Source organism: Centrocercus urophasianus, unplaced genomic scaffold (assembly GCF_019232065.1).
Source record: "Centrocercus urophasianus isolate 14NV4802_14NV808 unplaced genomic scaffold, USGS_Curo_1.0 seq_14, whole genome shotgun sequence".
NCBI classification, from domain to species: domain Eukaryota; kingdom Metazoa; phylum Chordata; class Aves; order Galliformes; family Phasianidae; genus Centrocercus; species Centrocercus urophasianus.
In genome coordinates, this window is record NW_024884586.1 from 9,426,023 (window position 1) to 9,446,375 (window position 20,353).

Consider the following 20,353-nt stretch of genomic DNA (forward strand, 5'->3'; position numbering starts at 1 on the left):
TCTGGCAGTGATGCTCTCACCACTGCTTTTGACTCATGAAACTGACAAGGAAGGGAAGAAGCAAGACAGTAGGAACAACTCAACCCAGAGACTACAACCACAGGTTTTCAAGAAACTAAATTTCTGCCTGAAATCCCTAAACACACTGCTCCTTCTCTTACCAACTGCCCTCCTGCCTGCTCTGTACTGAAATCATTGGCAACTCACTGCTGGCACAGATTTGCTGCTGAGATTAGTAGCGATTAAAACAGGGAAGGACATGCTGAAAAATTTCACTTCGGGAAAAGAAAGTCACACAACTATATTAAAACATGAGCAAAAAGCACATAAAGTGCAGTTGGAGTAGATGATTGTAGCACTTGGTCCCAACCTTAACGATGCTATGATTCTAAGCATGCCCCTAGCCCACGTGCTGAGTCCCAAGGAACGCGGCTGCTGTGGGGCAGGAGATTTAAGAACCAGAGCTGAGGCTTGATGGAAGTCCTGCTGCGTTCCATCTTCACACTGTGTAAAGCTGAATGGTCAGACAGCGCTGGCTCTCGTGCCTGATTTCCAGGATCCAAGCCACGGGGAGAGCTAAAAATATCCCAATTAACCATTCCTTTCCAACGCGGATAATACCCTGCCACTAGAGTATATTATATGACTGCAGACAGGAAGATGCGGTCTGCAAACAAAAAAAAAGTAGCAAACTGAGAAAAGAACCAGCCAGGAGAGTCACCTCCGAAATCAAGTGCGGGCCACACCACCAAAAAACATGCAGAGGATGTGCTAAATGTGCTCAAACTCCTGCTGTGGCTCCAATGCACTCGCAAGCTTTCACCCCGACCTGACACACACACAGTAACGCTTCCGTGCTGTCTGCCCTGCCCTGGTGACACACAGAGCTCATTGGGGACATGTCCCTTTCGAGCCATCTCCCAGCTGTTGGCTGTGCCCTATGTCATCCTGCACGCCACGAGTTAAAGCAGGAAGCCTCCATTTGTGGTACAATCCACGACAAGCAGACTGCTAGGCTCCAAGAGGCAGCACGGCTCCAGAGCCAAGCATTTCTTCACACACGTTTCATAGTGGTTTTTTCCACTACCCAATCTTTACGCTGACATCTACACTTTTAAATACCAGCTGTGGGTAAGTCAGGGGTACACTGACAGCAGCACACCGGGGAGAACCAGCAAATCCTCTCGGTTCAAGGCTGAGCACAGGCTTTATGGTAGAATTACATCTATCTCCCAGGCACGGGGCTACCATTAATGGAATTAGCAGGCACGCTGCCTCAGCCTTACTGAGGCGAGATGGGGTGGCAGCTGGCCAGCCCCATCCAACTCCATCCACACCGCCTGCCCAGCTTTGCCGTCTGCCCTAATGAGCCCAACGCATGACGAGGACTTGGAACAAAAGAAGAAAACACAAGCTGTCCAGGACAATCAATATCTCTCTAGGAACACCCAGGCCCCGCATCAGCAATCCTTCAATCACACTGAGCTCTCAAGGAGCACAGGATGGAAATGCGCGACAGCGGTGCCAGAGCAAGCCCATGGTTGAGGAGCACATCCAGCCATCCCACAACTGCAGAGAGCGCACAAGTCCTGGCATCCGTTCCAAAAGCATTGCAGAAAACACAGAGCACTCCTTCCAAGGCACATCACAGCAAAGCAGCCAAGACTTCACCATGGACACTGCCCTGCACGAGGTTCAACAAGGCCAAACTCAAAGTCCTACAGCTGGGGAGAAACAACAACATGCACCAGTACAGGTTAGGGGCTGACCTGTTGGGGAGCAGTTCTGCAGAGATGGGGCTGGGTGTCTTGGTTGACCAACAGCTGACCACAGGTTGACCATGAGCCAGCAGTGTGCCCTTGTGGCCAAGAAGGCCAATGGCATCCTAAGGCATGTAAAAAAGAGCATGGCCAGCAGGTTGATGGAAGTAGTCCTCTCCCTCTAGACCAGGTGAGGCCACATCTGGAGTACTGAGACCAGTTCAGGGTTCCGCAGTTCAAGAAAGATGAGAAACTTCTAGAGGGAGTCCAGCGGAGGATCACAAAGATGTCTGGGGCCTGGAGCATCGCCTATGAGGAAAGGCTGACAAACCTGGGACAGTTTTCAGTCTGGAGAAGACTGAGAGGGGATCTTATCAGTGCTTACAAATAACGAAAGGGTGGGAGTCAAGTGGATGGAGCTGGGCTCTTTTTAACAATGCCCAGTGATAGAGTGCACTGAGCACAAACTGGAACATAAGAAGTTCCACCTGAACATGAGCAAGAACTTCTTCATTGTGACCGTGACAGAGCACTGGAACAGGCTGCTCAAAGAGGCTGTGGGGTCTCCTGAAGACCTTCCTGTGTAAACCTACTTTAGTAGGGGGTTGGACTTGATGATCTTCCAACCCCTATGATTCTGTGATTCCATCATGCATGAACTATCACATAGCCATGTTGAGCAACATGCATGGCATGACCTTAAATCATCCCTTAAATCATCCCTGCACTACCTCAAAAAAGACAAATAGGAGCACCACAAGCCACCAAAAGCCAACAGAGGTACAGCAAGCAAACCTACTGCAAAGCCCAGAGCGCATCATAACTCAGCATCCCTAGGGACAGTTCTTTGCACAAAGTTGCCATAGATTAGGGCTTTTCTTCCCTAGACACCTGCCAAGAGACTTCTCTGTCACACGCAGGGAGCATGAGTAGAAGACAGAGATTCATCAGCGCTCAGTGTTTGCCTGCATCAGTACATGAGGAACAAATGAGGGAGACTGGGAACGGGGCTGATGAAGCACAGCTGAAGTCAGTGTCCTCGTACCCCACACCTGCACTTGCTCTGCAGCTGCTCTCTGCAGCAAAGGGGGCAGGAAGGCAGGCTGCCTCGTGACAGGAAAAACCCTCGCAGCACTGAGGAGGTGAAACCTCACATCTGAGAGCATTTGTGCAAAGTGCAGCCAACTCACAGCACGAAATGTTTCTTTCAACTCTACAGAGTCCAGCAGACATTTTGCAAAAATAAGCAGGGGAAACACCATACCTGGCACCTCAGGAAGGTGGGGTTTGCCAGGAGGGATACTCACAAGAACCTCCCTGTTTCTGTGCATTAAAAAAAATAAATAAATAAAAGTGAAGGGCAAGTGCACACGGTCCTGCAGCTCAGTGGGACAGATGTCAAAGAGAGAGGGGGACGACTGAGAAAGAAATGATGCACGTGCAATGCTCTCCAGGCTGGCAAGCAGGGGGAAAGCTCATACGGGGTTAAAATAATGGCTAAGGTAGGGGCTGTCAGAACTGTGAGTCAAGCTCCCAGTCAGTCAGGAAGGCAGGCAGGCTGCGGAGGGGTGTGGTGGCGGTTGTTTGGTCGCTGCCATTTGGGTTTTTTTTGAAGATAAATGTGTTTGCTGGCTGGTCTCCCCTTGGCTGAAACACAAGCAAGAGAGCAGCCTGCAGCCAGGAAAACAAGCAGCGAGAGGCAGGAGGGCTTCTGAAGAGCTGCAAGCGTGCTGCTTGGGCCCTTCAAAGAAAGATGCAACATTAAAAGGGACACGTAAACTTAAACTTCCTAGTGGTGTCGATAAGATAGCATTCAGACCAGACACTAATGTGAGACAAAACCCATCCCCACACCAGAACCTGTCAAGGAAGAGCGATAAACAGCAGAAGAGCGGATCTACACACCGGCGCCGCCCGCAGCACAGCCGCACAGCTCCGGACCCGCTGCCGCTCCCGCAGTCCCGGCGCGGCGCCCGCCCCACGCCGCCGTGCCACACGCCGCCCCGCCGTCCCTCGCAGCCGCCACGCGAGAACAGCAGAGAACGCAACGACTTCTCCGCCTCGGGAAGACAGCAGCTCCGTTCCGGGGGGTTCTCCGCGCGGGGAAAGGGGGATGCAGTGGCAGTACGGCGGGAACCTGGGGAGCGGCAGAGGCGCACAGAGCCCCCCGCATCCCCCGCCCGGACACCCTCACACACACCGACATCCTCCCGCGCGCCCTCCCCGCACAAAGCCCCGCGATGCTCCGCGCCCCGCCGCTCCTCACCACAGGCGGGCGGCCGGCAGCTCCCAGCCTCGCCGCGCATCCCATCCTCCGGCGCGCGCCCCAATGCCCGGCCCGGCCCGCGCGCTCTTTTGCGCAGGCGCAGTGGGAGGCCGCGCGGGGCCGAGTGTTCCAGGCGAGGTGGCAGCGTCTCGCGAGACGAGAATAGAGGAGGGCACGAGACAACCGCAGAAACAGGTGGGGAATTAGCTCAAATGGTAGAGCGCTCGCTTAGCATGCGAGAGGTAGCGGGATCGATGCCCGCATTCTCCAGTTTTTCTTTCCTCATTCTATACTCAAGGCGCCTTCGTTTACTTCACCTTTCTTGGGCTGGGGGCTGGAGATGGGCTACGTGATCGTAAGGAGTCTGTCCTTATGATCTGTAAATGTATTTTGCTATTAAATAAAGAAACTTTTTACATATTCGTTTAAAAAGGACTCACAGCATTGTAGAAATCATTTAGGATGGAGAAGATCTCTTTGGTTATCGAGTCCGACTGAGCACTGATAGGTGTACCACTTCTCTAAGGACCACATCTGTATGTCTCCTAAATACCTCCAGGGATGGTGACTCAGCCACTGCCCTGGGCAGCCTGCCGCAATGCCTCACAACCCTCTCCGTGAGGAATTTTTTCCTAATATCCAATCTAACCCCCACCCCCAGTGCAACCTGAGGCCATTACTTCCCATCCTGTTGCTGTTACCCAGGAGAAGACACCCCAACCTCCTTTCAGGTTGTTATAGAGAGCGATAAGGTCTGACCTGAGCCTCCTCCAGACTGAACAATCCCAGCTCCCTCAGCAACTCACCATCAGAGTTGTGCTCCAGACCCCACACAGCTCCATTGCCCTTCTCTGGACACGCTCCAGGGCCTCAGTGTTCTTATTGAAGTGAGGGGCTCAACACTGAACATAGCACTCGAGGTTCGGCCTCACCAGTGCTGAGTACAGGGGGAGGATCAGCTCACACAAACAGGCTTTGCAGGGCCACGCTGCACTGCCACGATCTTCTTGGACAGTTAGGGCAGTGCTGTACCCTGGCTGAGGACCACGTGCACTTTTCCTCCTGCAGGTTGTAACCACACTCTTTGAAAATCATTCTGTCCTCACCACCCTTCTTTTTAAGCAGCAAAACCACGCAAATAGGACGGATCCCAGCTCAAACAACCAGGTTAAAAGAGGATGCATTTCTGCGAAGTGATCATTTTGCATAAATTTCCATGGATTCTCAGTGGAGAGAGACTGCTTTGCTGACACCTCCCAGCCCCTTCCAGAAAATAACAGCCAGACTGAGGTCTGAAAGGCAGATGAGTGGATGGAGGTGAAGAGTTTGTTCTCATCTTTTAAGAGTGATTTATACTGAGGATTTGGAGTCCCGGACAAACTCATGCAATAACCAGCTGTCACTGCAGCAGTCTTCAAAGCTGTATAAATGGTTCAAATATTCATGTGCAGCAGGATTTAATGGGAACTTGAGATCTGTCACAGATCCCTCTTTCATCAGCTGCTGCACAGCCGATGTAAGGAGACTCCAAGGCGAAATATGGGTGTATTTATGGTCTGATTCTCTCTTTCCCCCACTAGCTGCAAAGAACAGCTTCACTCATTCACCCGCTTCAGCCCTGGACCTTTGTCCCCTGGGTGACTGCAGCCCCGAGAGCCCGAATGTGCACAGCTGGGGCTGCACCGCCCTCTGCAGCTCGGCTGCTGCTGTGCTGAGCAGCTCCTCCATCAGCTCAGAGCTCTGGAGCCTCTCTCGTTAACTAACAGCGTGCTTCTTGTCCAGCCAAGCGGTGACCACAGCCAGAAACTGTATGCCTTAGGACAATATATTGCACAAATACTCAAAGCACTATTTCCTTATAACAACCCCCACCCCCAAAATAAACGCAGTACGAAACAAAGAGAGCAGCTTCTCTATGACGAGAACAAGACGACCACATCAGAGAGCCAAACCATTCCTCCTAATGGCTTTCTTGTGGGAATCTCTGCTGAGCCGTCACAGCACAGAGCCACCATATGTTTGCACACATGCAGCTGGGGAGCGTTTGCTCCCATTTGTCAGGAGCTCAAAGCTTGCAACCCCAGGCCACTTGCTTGCCAGCAGCATGTGCTGATCGACCTCCCCTATGCTGTTCCTGTGGCACTGTGGCTCTGAGTCCTGGTATCAGATTCTCCACCCCGGCTCCACAGATGCTGGGGCTGCTTTTTCCCTTCCAAGAGCTTTATCAGCCTGCTGGCTCTTGAGGAATGGCCCGCGTTCTGCATTTCCTCCCCCCACAAATCTTCACAAGCTCTAGGAACAAATGGCTCTCAGGCAGAAGGACGGGTTGACAGAGAGAGGAAGTGCCAACGGCCAAGCCTGGGCTCTGAGTGTGACAGATGGGGCTGGGTGCATTCCTACAACTTGCTGCCACAACTCATGGTTTGCTGGTAGGCTTCACACGGTCAAGCTAGCAAAAGAGCTGTCATTACCCTGAAAATTATAATGTTTTTAATTGCAATTAAGCGCACGCACAAAGGCATGGTGAGAGCAGAGAGGACAGAATGGCAGAGTGCTGGAGGGCAGAAAGACAGAGCTTTCAGCTTATGCTAATGAGTTTAATTCTGAGACAATTTAAGTAGCCGTCTGGATTGCTTGCTCTAGGTCATGTGCATATGGACATCAGCTTTAATATAAAGTCATCTTAAATGCAGAGATGTGTCCTGACCTCTCCAGGACACAGGGCTGCCCTATGTCCATGGAATCATAGAATGACTTGGGTTGAAAGAGACCTCAAAGATCATCTAGTTCCAACGCCCATGGATAGTGGTGTGCTCTCCTTAATGCCAGCCTAAAGAAGAGAGAAACCCAGCTGGGAGGCAGGTGTGCACCATTCCTCCAGGGTGTATTGTATCCTGTGAGTGGGATACCCTGTCTGCTGCAGAAATGCCATTTGATTGTTCCCAAGATGCCCCCAGTTGTCCCCACAGTGAGGTCAGCCAAGGGGGCAAAGGGATTTCTGGCTCTGCAAGCAGATCTCCTGCAGTGTGCACTTACTGTGTTCCTGTACAGCTCTGTGTTTTGCTCTCTCCACACTGTGTGTAGAGATGACAATAAGATGCAATTTCAGAGCACTGTTGCAGCCTCTTCCACAGACTCCCTTATGCTCGTGGCCTTCCTGCCAGGCGAAAGAAGCCATTCCCCACTTGCCTGCAGCATCCTTCCCCACCCAACTTCTGTTAGTCATCTGCTGGATGCCTTGTGCCATCCCAAAGCCACGCATCCTCTTATCCCTTACATGATTCCTCATGCCCCAGCTCAGACAAACTCAGACCTTGGGAGCAAAGAGATGAGAAAAGAATGCAAAAGAGGGCTGCAGGCTTGCTGTGCTGTTATCACACTCACATGGGGCTGTCCATGCAGCCACTCTCCTGCCCCTACAGGAATCCGATGACCCAAGGCTGCAGGCCAGAGGACAGCCCTGTGTGAAGCATGGCTCCTGGCACAGGTGGCAGGGACAAATGGCCATCCATGAACATTAAACTGCCTCTGTGACCATTGGGTTTTGTGGGAAGCTCGCTCTGGCACCATTGCCAGACCACATCCTGCTGCGACCACTGCCAGCCTTTGGAATTTGCAGTGAAACAGGGCAGTGATCATTGGTGCCACCCATTCTGCAGTCCATCTACACCAAGGAGGAAAAACACAACCACAACGCAACAACGCCCTTCTCCCTCTAGCAGATACCATGGGCACAGCAGAGGTTGCATAGTAACAGCAGAAGGAAAGCATCTGCCTGCCTGCCACGCAGACCTGAGCAGAGAGGTATGTATCAGCATGCCACCAGGCCTGGGAGCTCCTTAAAATTTCCCTTTTGCTTAGCGAAGGGGAGGACCAAAGGTTCTGCTGTGTCGGAGAGCTGTCGAGTGAGCTGGGGGCACGGGGTGCTTTGTGGGAGTACAAACATCAGAGAAGCCAAGATTCTGGTGGGTGAGGGAAGGTAGCTCAGTGTGCCATTCAGAGAGCTCTCAGCACTCTGCAGCCTTTCCCTGCCCTGCCCTGTGAAAGGCTGAAGGAGTTTTCACCATGGTTAGAAGTACCAGGAAACAACAGCAAGTTGGGGAGCAGCCAGTTGTGGGAGGAGAACGAGAACTGGGTGATGATGAGTGAGCCCCAGTCCCGGCCATGTGCAGGCAGCACTGCTGCACGGTGTTGGATGGGTGCGTGCAGCCCAGGTTTGCATTTCACATGGCTTGAAGCAGCACTAATGGAGGGAGAGGGGGAGAAAACTATGCCACTGGGGCTGGGAGAGGGCACGGAGGGCACCATACGTGCCCCTCAAGCTGCCCCCATAAGCAGCCACCAGAACACTGAGGAATGGGTTTTGTTGTTGTCCCCAAACAGCCCGTAGGAAGGAGTCAGTTCCCAGTCCAAGAGGGATATCTCAATGTGTAACTTTTGGTTCTCTGGTCCCCCGTGCATCGCTTATCTACAGCGATGTGCCCTGGTGCCTCTGCTCTGAGGGTGAGGGATTAGAGGGGTGGGGGAAAATAGGGGTAGAGGGTAATGAGGGAGAAAGGATGAGAAAGAAGGGAGAAAAGAGGAAAAGAGCGGGGAGAAAGGAAAAAAAGGGAAGGGGAAAGAAAGGAGAAGGAAGAGGGGGAAAGAAAAGAGGGGAAACAAGGGAAGGGAGTACAGGAAAAAAGGGCAAAGGGCGGAGAGAACGAGGGTAAAAGAGAGACGACGGGAAGAAAACACTGAGGAGAGAGGAAAGGGAAGCGTGGAAGGAGGAGCGGCAGACGCGCTCCTCCCCGTCCGGCGGCGCGGAGCCACCCTGCAGGGAGGAGCGGAGCAGAACGGAACGGGACGGGCGGGCGCTGCGGGCGGGCGGCGGCGGCGGCGGCGGCTCGGCGGGTGTGGGTAGGGCCAGGCCGCGGAGGTACGGGCGAAGGTACGGCGACGGGGCCGCGAGCGGGAGCGGGGAGAGAGCCGAGGGCCGCAGGAGCGCTCCGGGAAGCGGCGGGACCGGGTGGCGGGGGGGAGGTTTTCTGGGGAGAGCTCGACACCGGGCACGGCGCTGCTTCCCGCACTCCGGGGGTCTCGGCAACTGTCGGCCTTAAGCGTTAACCGAGATGCGGGAAGGGAGGGAGGATGCCGGGGGTTGGGAGGGGGCGGTGGAGAGCGGGGCCCGGGGATGCTCCGAGCGGTGCCCGCTCAGCGGGAGCCCTTTGTGATCGCGGGGGGAGAAAAGGAGAAGAATGCAGCGAGCGGGATGGAGGCGTTCGCTGGGTTTTGCAACACTTTGTGCTGTTTGCTCGCTTCTTTCCACCGGTTTGGCTCGGCCCGACCGCTGGCACCGCGTTACCCCGCCTGTATATACGTGGGGCTCGGCTGCGCTCCCCCCGACACTGCCTGACCGAGTCCTGCTTTCAGACGGGGCTTCCACCCTTCGGAAGAGCACAGCTTGCCCAAGTTGCACAGCAGTTCCTATCTTGCACACCCAGTTGCACGCCGTTCTGCCGTCCCGGAGCTTGCCGTTTCCTCCATGCGTTCAGGCAGCGCCGCTCCTGGCACAGATTTGGGGTGCGGAGCATCCCTGCATTCCCCATACAGCCCAGCAGCTGTTGGGGTGCCAGGCAGCACCGTGCCCCGTGTTTGTGGCACCGGAGGTGATGGGAATGAGGAAGAGCAGCAATGAACAGCACTCAGCAGCACGGGGGGTTTTCCTTTTTCTTTTTCTTCAGCTGCCTCATTCCAACGTGGTAACTCAAGAGGTCAATTTTCTTAAAAATGAGTTCCCTGGAATCTGAGTGCATCATGACTAATCATGACTGAGTCATGTTAGCGTGGCTGAGTTGCCAAAACTTTTTTGTCACCTCTGGCTTTAGCACTGCCCACTGTAGGCGCAGTGCAGAGCTTAGCTCTCAGCCTCACTGTGCTCTCCTGTGTGTTTGCTGTGGCTGTGCTCATTCAAAAGTGCCATCTGACTTGTGGAGCAAAGGAGATCCCTGCTTGCCCTGCTCTTTGCACTTTGACTGGCCCAATTGGAGTGATCTGTCAAGGCTTGGGAACCAAGTGGTGGAGGAACACTTCTCCCTCACCTCTGCGTTCCACCTTTTGGGGACAGGCATTCATTCTGTGATTGTGAAAAGAGCTGCACTGTGTGGGTTTGAAGATGGTTGCTGCACTTGCTTCTTGTTCAATAGCAAAAATAACAGCTGGATTTAAACTTTTCAGATCTTTTCTCAACTTTCAAAATGGACCTTGACATCCAGTGTGAGGAGATGAACCCATCGAGGTGGGCTGAGCTTCTGCCCACCATGAAGTCCTGCAGCAGCATCAGGTAGTAATGCAGTGAAACTAGTGAAAACTAGTGAAATTGGGCTGTGGTATTGTTCACTTGTGACTTAACAGTTGCATGGGAGCAGGGACGGTTCTACATATTTTTGCACAACCTGTTGATTAAAAAGATAAGAGCTGTCTTGCAAGGGTTTTTGGTTTTTTTTTTGGTCTAGACATAAGCAACCGTCAGTATGAATGAACGCTGCCGTTGTAGTGTGTTGTGCACACGCAGCCAGGCAATATCTCAGTTGGTTACCTACATGTAACCAACGCTGACCATCGCTTTGGTAATTCTGTCTTTCTTGGCAGTGAGATCCCTCCTGTGGGGGAAGGCGTCTCTCCTTTGTGCTCATTAAGTTGCATGCTCTCTGGGCTGCAGTTCACATGCTGCCAAGTGACTGTTCATTAATTGTTATGCACAAGCCACATGCCACCATTTTTTGATTCTTCATTCAGCCATCAGAAGTGCCCACCCTGCATGCTGAGCAAGCCCCTAGAGGGGAACTGTGCTTCATAGTGTAAACTGGGTGATGGGGTGAGACTTCAGATCTGTTCTGCATGCTTCCCTCTCTGCTGGCTGGGAATTCACCTTCTGTGAGCTGGCATCTTGCTGCTTGGGCTGGAGAGGATAGGCGACATCCAGCCAGCTGTGGATTGGAGGAGGTCAGGCAGGTTGAGAGTGACTTCCTGTTGCTTTTCAGAAGAGTATTTTTTGCAGGCAAACTTAGTGGGCTTCCTGGGGGCTGCCTTGGGTAATAATAGAAAGCAGGGGAATGGCTGTGTCCTGAGCAGAGGATAGGATGCTCAAGGCATAGTGAATGGGAGTAGCTGTGTTGGGGGCTGTTCAACAGTGTTGAACGCAATTCCATTGGGAGATGCCCCTGCTGTGCTGCACACTGCTGCATGCTGAGAGTTGTGCTTGAGAGAGGCTGTGACTCATCCACAGGACACCAGATTGCCGAGTGCATCTCTGGGGCTGGGAAACCTGGCTGAAGATGCAGTTTGGCTGGTGTTGGTGCAGAACCTGTCTGACAGCCTGCAAGCCGGCTGCTAGCTAGATGTGGCTTCAGATGCTGGTAGTTTGTTGCTGGTAAAGTTCTGATGAGGGTGCATCATCTTCCAGCCCTGCCAAAGGAGCATAAGTCTTGCATTTGCATAGTACAGCCTGTGTTTTGGGAAGCTGCCATCCAGTCCCTTCAGTGCCTGACCACCCTCTGGTGAAGAACCGTTTCCTAACACCCACTGGACGCTCCCCTGACACAGCTCCATGCCGTTCCTAGGACGCATAAGTCAGCTGCTTTGCTTTCATAGGGAGCTCTAGGAGAGCAGCATGACTCTGAGGACTAATGTGCTCTGTGTTTGCTTCTCTTTCAGGCTGGATGATTGCAATCTCTCCAGCAGTAACTGCAAGGATCTCTCCTCAGTCATCCATACGAATCCATCCCTCAAAGAGCTGAAGCTGAACAACAACGAGCTGGGGGATGCAGGCATTGAGTACCTGACTAAAGGCTTGTTGACACCGAGCTGTAGTTTGCAGAAGTTGTGGTAAGTCCCCACTGATTGTCTTGCTCTAATATATTTGCAGAGTGCTGTAGATGAAGTCAACCTGGTGTGTGGTTTAGTACTAGAGCCATGATGGTGCAACTCAGCCGTTATCTAGATCATATGCTTTGAAAACAGCCATTTTTTTGCTTCTGTCTCTAGGAACCAAGCAAAAGGCTGTTGCTGGGAGCCAACCAAACCCGATTCAAAGTTAGCACTGCTATGCGTGACACTCCTCCATGACAAGAGCATGATGTCTCATAACTTCAAACAGCCTATAGCAAGAACAACTTGGTTGCCGCATAACTTCTCCCAGCCTGAGAGCTGAAGGATCAGCTTCATAGATCCTTCTTGTAGGATACAGTAAAACTTCTAAATGGCGTGTCCAGGGTTTTAAGCCAAGTTGAATGAGATTTTTATTTTTAGTTACTCTGGATACTTAAAATAGCGATACTTACCTGGATGGACTGCTATCTAGAGGGCCAGCGGCAAACCTCAGCAGGCACATCTCTCCCAGAAGATCCTCTGTAGTTGTGGGGATGCATTTCTCTCACCTCCACTACCTCTCCTTTAGGCTGCAGAACTGCAACCTGACCAGTGCCAGCTGTGAGACTCTCTGCTCCGTCCTCAGTGCACAGCCGTCACTGACAGAGCTGCATGTGGGCGATAACAAACTGGGAACTGCTGGGGTGAAGGTGCTGTGCCAAGGGCTGATGAACCCCAACTGTAAGCTGCAGAAGCTGCAGTAAGTAGCCACTGGGCATTTTGGTCATCCAGCAGTTCAGCTTTGTCTTGCTTGCCCTTGAGACAAGCACAGTTCTGTGGCCAGCTGTGGATTTCTTTTTGTTTTGTTTGAATGTGGCCACATTAATTTATGGGAGTGGGTCTTCAGGATTCTTCATAGCTGGGTGCCTGTTCCCATAGGCATTTTAGCCCTCTTGGCAGTGATGACTAGTAATGCAAGATGTCTCTGACATCCCAGGGTTCTTTCTCATTTCACGCGCTGCCTGGTCTCCAAGTAGACCCCACCAGCACGTTTTCTGCCCTGGCCAGTGTACACTTTGCCAATGTTGATGGGGTAGCAAGACACTCAATACTTGGTTTTGCCTGGATTTCTTCTCTCCTTGCAGGCTGGAGTATTGTGAACTGACTGCTGATATCGTAGAAGCTCTCAATGCTGCCCTGCAAGCCAAGCCCACCCTGAAGGAGCTCAGCCTGAGTAACAACACGCTGGGAGATACAGCTGTGAAGCAGCTGTGCCGGGGGCTGGTGGAGGCAAGCTGCGACTTAGAGTTACTACAGTAAGGAGAAGCTGGTCATCTCTGACTGCAGACAGTCCTGCTGCTGTTCCTGCCGTGCCTAAAAAGGAGAAACTGTTGTCAAGAATGCCTGAAGTTCAGGCCAGCATTTTGCTGGCTCAGATTTCTGTAACTGTTGAAATCGAAAGTGCATGTCCAGGGTTTTCAGGTTTTGTGTTTGTTTTTAACTATCACATGATTCTGAGTTCACTCCTACATCATATGGTAGAGTGTGAGCCCCTATGCCAGGTTAAACTCATAACTGCAAGTTTAACTTGTAACTACTTGCTGGTGTCTGAGCATGGAGGAGCAGTCACAGCATCCAGATTGCAGCAGGGAGCCATTCCACAGCCCTTTTCCTGTCCAAACTGGAGGTGGCGGATTGCAGCCAGTCTGGAGCAGCAGCTCAATGTGTGTTTGTTTCTGCAGCCTGGAGAACTGTGGGATAACCAGCGACAGCTGTCGGGATATCAGCGCGGTTCTCAGCAACAAGCCCTCCCTGCTGGATCTGGCTGTGGGGGATAACAAGATTGGGGACACCGGGCTGGCCCTCCTGTGCCAAGGACTGTTACATCCCAACTGCAAGATCCAGAAGCTATGGTAAGTGTAGACAGGGTGTGCCTGAATCCCTCTGGTGGCCTGTGAGCTGTCTGCACTGTGTTGCTCGTTTGCTTCTAAGCGGAAAGCTTCCCAGTTACACCCCCTAGTGAAACAAGGGTGTCTGTGCTGCCAGCTCATGGCTGCTCTGGGCTGGGTGGGAACTCTATGAATGTTCAAATTCCTCTTCTGGTTCAGGCAGAGCTTTTGGTGCAAAGGATGGGGAGTAAGGAGAAAGCTTGTATGAACGGATGAGTTTTGTGAAGGACAGAAGAAAATGAAATGCTGTAACCAGAAGTTCACAATGCTAACATAGAACTGTTTTCTGATCTAAATAATTACTGGGGCAAATAATATTTTGTTCTTCCCTGCAGGTTATGGGACTGTGACCTCACAAGTGCTAGCTGTAAAGATCTCTCCAGAGTCTTCAGTACGAAAGAGACCCTCCTAGAGGTCAGTCTGATAGACAACAACCTGAGGGACTCTGGAATGGAAATGCTGTGTCAGGCGCTCAAGGATCCCAGAGCTCATCTCCAGGAACTATGGTGAGCTGCTAACATAAAGCCACAGTTGGGACAGTTCTTCAGACATCTTTTACCTAAAAGATAAAGACTTGTGGACTAGATGTTTCTAGTCCACTACTAGTGTTTCTACACTTCTTTGAAGATCTGCCCTGTAGTCAACCTGGTTTAGCAGGGGGTTGGATTAGATGATCTTCAGAAGTCCCTCCCCAGCTCCTGCAATTCTGTGATCCTGTTATAAGCAATAGGAGACCAAGCATTACTTGGAAAGCATCCACCTAATATATTTTATTCTGCCACAAATGGCAAGTAAGAAGTTGTGTCATAAGTTTGAAAGGCCTCAAGTAATAGTGAAATGAGTGTTGTGATGAGCTGTCTCAGCTTCTCCACTGAAATGCAAGCTGTCATTGAGGAGCCAAAATTAGAAAGCTCATGTCTCAAGTACTGCAGCTTCAAGTATATGTCCTGAGAAAGCTGGCAAAAAAATGCTTTCCATGAAAAGCTGTAGCACAATGCAGGTTCTGTCTTTGGCAGTTAGTGAAATGTATAATTGCTGCCTCTTTGAAGGACTGGATAAAAGTCAAGACTTAAACCTGTGCTGTCCACTTGATGGTCTAAATCTGACCAGAGAATGCTTGAATGTCAAAAAGCGTTTTCAGCATCCTCTCTGCTGACAGCACTCCATTATGGGTTGGGATGGTCTGGTACTGCATGGCCTGGAGATGAACGCTGTACTTCCATTAGAACTTTAGCAGCAGCACTTTAGCTCTCCTACGTTGCTGGACCAGCTCCTGCTGTCGGTGGGTTCCTGTCCTGCCCCAGAGGTGTGGGAATTGGTGAGGTGCCCCAGGAGCACCTGTGGGGCTGAGAGTGAGTGTGAGCATCACAGATGTCTGCAGGCAAGCACCCCCTTAGTTTTCTGAGATAAAGATCCCGAACGTTGTCTGTGGGAGAAGTGCTGCTTAGAAAGGGTTAGGCAGGCAGGGATTGAGAAAAGTTCAATAACTGTGGGAAGGCTTCTGTTCCTCTCTTCCCACTGTCCTCTGAAGCAAACATGAAGAAGCAACCAGTGCTTGATGCTCTCCCGATCTCCAGAGTTCTCACATCATTTTTACTTTGCAGGGTTAGAGAGTGCGGGCTCACAGCTGCTTGCTGCAAGGCAGTCAGCTCTGTTCTAAGTGTGAACAAACACCTGCAAGTCCTCCACATCGGTGAGAACAAGCTGGGCAATGCTGGGGTGGAGATCCTGTGTGAGGGGCTGCTGCACCCCAACTGCAACGTCCACTCTCTATGGTAAGGTGCACCCTAAGGGGTCATCTCCTCCATTACTGCATTACTCCCTTCCAAGCACAGCATGCTGATAGGGATAACAATGGAGTTTTTTTGCTCACGGGAAACAATTCATACCACATACTGATGTCTAACTAGACCTATCCCACCTCACAAGTAAATGGAAGCCATGGTTGCTTCCATGTATCCTGACAGTCACAGTGTCTTGCACATGCAACGCAGTGGTGCATCAGTAGGTGTCGTGGGGACACCACGGAGCAGCCTCTGCTGATGTTTCTGAGATGCTGACCTGTGCAAATCTCTGGGCTGCACCAGCATAGCCCAGGCTGGGGTTGATAGGGTGCCTCTGGAACCAGCACTCACTGCACTGGCCTCTCTGTCTTTTCCCCACAGGCTGGGCAACTGTGATATCACCGCGGCCTGCTGTGCCACGCTTGCTAATGTCATGGTCACCAAGCAGAACCTTACAGAGCTGGACCTGAGCTACAACACACTGGAGGACGAAGGTGTGATGAAGCTCTGTGAAGCCATGAGGAACCCCAGCTGCAAGATGCAGCAGCTGATGTGAGCAGTGCTTGTGTTCCTATGGGCAAATGGGTGATCCTGGGGGGTGGAACACCATCTACGTGCTGCAAAACATGCCCTGTCCCTCCTAGATGTCATGGGTGTAGTGGCTGAACCTGCTTTGATCCATTAGGCCCAGGAAGGAGGAGATGGTGATGCTGGGGAGGGAACAACGCAGGTGCCTTATTGCATTTGGACTGGACTCTGCAGTCTAGCTGGGGCCCCTTCTGTTAATTAGTCTTCTCATGACAGCCATCTGTGTCTTTCTGCCCTCTCTGACCTTAATGTCCACTAACCCAACTTGCTTGTTTTGTTTCGGTTCAGTCTGTACGACATTTTCTGGGGTCCTGAAGTGGATGATGAACTAAAAGCCCTGGAAGAAGCCAGGCCTGATGTGAAGATCATTTCATGAGTGACGGCTGCCTGCAGAGCAAAGTCAAAACAACATCCTCTTCTTAATCTGAACTTTTCTTACATAAAGCTAAATTAATTTAATATAGATTGTGCTTTTACCAAAAAAAGCCTTGTGGATTCCCAGAGCGGGGGGTCCGGGTAGCTGATAAACCTTGTGTGTCGCTGGATCTGCCAACACTGAGGCCCGTGAAAGCGCTGTACATTTACACTGCAGCATCGCTATCCTTGAAATAAAGCGGGCATCTGCTAGAAGCTGGGCTGTACCCTTTAGGAGCTCTTTAATCCTATAATCCCTCACAACGTATTAGTCAGGCTTTAAAGGGAGCTCCTTTCCAAAGGCAAGGGGAGAACTACCTCCTGTATTGTTGCAGGAGGGTACCTTTGCCAGGTCTCTGGGGAGAGCTTTCCAAAAACCAAGTGTGCTTTTTAGTTTAAAACCAAGCTCATCGCTGCCTTTCCCTAGAGGAGCTCTTAGAAAAACAGCAGTGACCAGGCTGCTGGAGGAGAGAGAAAGGAGTGGCTCTTCAGCTGCTTACAGTCAGAATTAGCATCCCTTGAAGAGTGATTTTTTCCTACCAATAAAAGATGCTGTGTGTTTCTATTAGTGTGGGGGAAGATTTAATGGTTTGATTTGTTTGCTCTGGCAAGAGTGGTTCTACAGGAGTTTTTATTAAAATCTGTTTGCAAATAATTAAATGCTTCATTCTTCTACTTATAAAAAAAGATATAATCCATTGCTTGAATCTGTATATTTCTCCCTCATGACCAACCCCCATCTGTTCTGAACTGCACTATTACTAATACCTTGCTTACTGTTTGCTTTTGGTTATGTTCCTGGCCTGAAGCACATTGGGAGGAGACATGTCAACCCTTAGGAAGGCTGCAAGCCTTCAAGCCCTTAGTTCTGAGGCTGTTTGCCCAGTCAGAATTTTAATAAGCCTTGTTGCAAGGGAAAACAAAGCTGACACACACCCAGAACACTGCAATGAAAGAAAAAGTAGCTTAAAAAAAAAAAAAATGCAGGTGAGAAGCTGGGTGTTGCACTGTGCTAACCCTGCAAAAGAAGCATATGAAATTAAATCCTGTTTGCTGACACCTCCCTCCCTAAAGCTGTTGCTTGGTGTTTTGGTCACTTGCAAATCCCACCTAGGTGTATGATTTGAAGGAGTCCTGCAGGCTTTGTCATGTGATGCCTATGCCTACATGTTCACCTTGTAACTGGCTTTTTTTGGGCTTAGCAAAACATTGATCTGGAAGAAGCTGATAGTGGTTCTTACAAAGGAAGCATTTACACGAGCAGAGTTCCTGTAACAGTCATCACAAACCCCAAATGTGCCCCAGATGTTTACTTGTGCCTTCAGGCAGGCATGAATGGCAGGGTAGGTTTGTTCCCCACCACTCTTCTCTTACAAAGATTAAGAAGTCCAGGTCTAACTCTCAGTTCATAGCAGACATCTGAAGGCTACTGCAAAGCCAGCATAGCCCAGCATGGCAGTATAAACAAGCTTCCCTACACCATCCTTCTGTAGTGCACAGCCTCAACACTGCTTTCCAAACACTGCACAGAAAACCACTAACCCTGCCCCATCAGGGACAACTCAGCTCTCCAAACAAATACTAGTGGCTTAAAAAGCCACAGCACCTGAGACCAAATAGATCGGGTAGCAGAGAACCTGACTCCAGAGCACATTCTTTTGCATTCTAGATGCCAATAGCAGAGAGAGCCTCTGCAATCTCAAAAGCATGTGATCTGGAGCAGGGAGGTCATGGTGCTCCAACAACAACCAGGAGCAGCCATCATCAGGGTGTGACCCTCCCAGGCATGTCACACTCCTCCAAAACCCACTGACCCTCTGCTGAGATGGTCCAATGGGAGTAACTTTTTGCCTGAAATCTTCCTTTGCCTCAGAAAAATCATTATTTTTGTCATCTTTTCCAATGCTGGGCAAATAACCCTGTATACCTCACTCTGCAGCCTCCCCAGCACTTTCTCTCTTTTTATCCGTTTTAATAATAGCAAAAAGACACATAGACATGAAATAATAGAAGTGCCTCCCCTAACCCTTTCCTGGCCAGCATGGACACAGAAATGTGCAGTTCTCAGGCTGTGTGGAGCCAACCTCCTGGCAGAGGAGGGAAGGCCACCCTGCATGCATCATAACCCCTTCCAAGCTGGAGGGTAAATCAACAGTACAGAGGAATCCACAGCCACATGGCTGAAGAGAATGGAAACTTCGACCTTACAAGCATTGGGACAGGACATTCCAGAGCCAGCTTTCCCCACCCCCACTTACCTTTTTCCATGAGAAGTTCTCCTGTGTGTGCCACACTGCCTTGACGTGCTCAGCTAACTGTGTGTTGCAGATGACTAAAGCTCTTCAGCTCCAGGCACAGAGGCACTCCCCAGCTGCACTGCAATGGCCCAGAAGGGATTGCTGATTGCTGCTGGAGCTCCTGCCACCAGGCTTGAGGCCTCAGCTCATCCCTGCTGTGCAGGGACAGCAAACCAAGCAGCACATAGAGGAATTGGGGTACCGAGCCCCAAAAGGTCCCACCTCCTTCCTCATCTCCTCCTCAATGCTCAGCCCTGTATCAGCCATGGAGCTCAGCATTGTCTTCTTGCTCCTAAAGGAAAGCACCATTCCCACCTTCCAGGTGTCACACTGTGCTAAAACCACCCGTTAGATGTATCTTTAGGCTCATGGCTTCACAGGGAGGGCTCTGCCACAGCTGAGACCACACAGAGAGCTCCAGGGATGTGTGCAAAGGCTTCCACGATCCTCGCAGCCACGTTTCCTAGGCGGGCACCCAAACTGCCAGCTGTCTGTGGCTATGATGAAGTTACCCAGGCACCAGCCCAGCCAGCACATTGTTCCACACGTACACCCTGTTCTGCTCTGGCTTCGTCAATATTGGCTCCTGGGAATTTGTTTTCCTGGTGCAACAAAGCAACCCTGTGCCGTGTGCTGGCAGCAAGCTCGGAGGGCTCCCAGGATCCTGCTCTGAAGCTGTTTCTGAAGGTAGGATTTGGGAGCTAGGCCTCTGGGAGGAGCTGGGAATGGGATCCTGATGGCACTGGGGAAAAGGCAGCAACGTCCCCTGTGCCTGCCGGGCTGTTTCTGCTGGGGGCTACCTCTGTTAGGGGGCTCAGGAAGGAGCAGAAAGTGAGGTGTTTCCTCTTACCCACACTGATGCAGACACAAGGCACGAGGGAAGCGCCTGACCCACTGCAGGCTGTCATTCACACATCAAGGAATGGGTGACAGCTGGACTCAGCAGTGGGGCTGTCTGCCATAGCCAGCCTTGCTGTGACATCTGGCCTTGTGAGAGGAAGTGGTGTTCAGGCAGGCTCCAAGAGGGTGAAGCATGCTGGTGACAGAGACATTCAGCTTTGTTTTTGCCTCTATTTAAATGGCTGCTTGCCCATCATTCTCCTCATTCAGGTGCAGACTGCTAAGAGTGAAAACCAGTCAGGTGACTGGCAGCCAGGTTTAGAGCAACAATGTCTGCTAAAGGTTATCTTCATAATATGATCTTCCTGAAGGCTCTGCTTTCAACAAATGCCTCTTGATGCTCAGATCTGCACCTAAGCCAGCCTGTAGCTTCTTACTGGAGGTTAGCAGAGAGTTAAGTTTCCTTTGCAGATTTATAATGTTTCTCTTAGTCTCACATTTTCAGGGAACTGTTTATTTAGGCTTAGGTTTGGCTCTCATTCACACAAGGATGTTCCTGCCGGCCACCTCCTGTTCTTTGCTGTTGCTTCTGCTCTAGCACATTGCT

The 20,353-nt window shown here is 51.1% G+C and overlaps 1 protein-coding gene and 1 non-coding gene across 3 annotated transcripts; both read left to right on the forward strand.

Annotated features, from left to right (window-relative positions):
• Positions 1-4,223: 4,223 nt before the first annotated feature.
• TRNAA-AGC lies at positions 4,224-4,296 on the forward strand. The gene has a single exon. It is a non-coding gene; the product is annotated as a tRNA-Ala (tRNA).
• A 4,596-nt stretch (positions 4,297-8,892) lies between these two features.
• RNH1 (ribonuclease/angiogenin inhibitor 1) lies at positions 8,893-17,264 on the forward strand. Of its 2 annotated transcripts, none has more exons than XM_042813991.1 (10): positions 8,893-8,956; positions 10,243-10,348; positions 11,722-11,892; positions 12,464-12,634; positions 13,020-13,190; positions 13,617-13,787; positions 14,159-14,329; positions 15,428-15,598; positions 15,989-16,159; positions 16,484-17,264. In XM_042813991.1, the coding sequence occupies exons 2-10, from the start codon at positions 10,263-10,265 to the stop codon at positions 16,569-16,571; spliced, it is 1,371 nt and encodes a 456-aa protein (XP_042669925.1). In that variant the 5' UTR covers positions 8,893-8,956; positions 10,243-10,262; the 3' UTR covers positions 16,572-17,264. The 2 variants fall into 2 exon arrangements, with proteins under 2 accessions (XP_042669925.1, XP_042669926.1); XM_042813992.1 differs by having other exon boundaries at positions 8,925-8,944.
• The last annotated feature ends 3,089 nt before the right edge of the window (positions 17,265-20,353 follow it).

Bases quoted from the DNA above. Each gene is read 5' to 3' on its own strand.
- RNH1 (XM_042813991.1), top strand. From the start codon at position 10,263: ATGGACCTTGACATCCAGTGTGAGGAGATGAACCCATCGAGGTGGGCT. The intron at 10,349-11,721 runs GTAGTAATGCAG...CTTCTCTTTCAG, and splicing joins AAGTCCTGCAGCAGCATCAG to GCTGGATGATTGCAATCTCT. The intron at 15,599-15,988 runs GTAAGGTGCACC...TTTTCCCCACAG, and splicing joins TGCAACGTCCACTCTCTATG to GCTGGGCAACTGTGATATCA.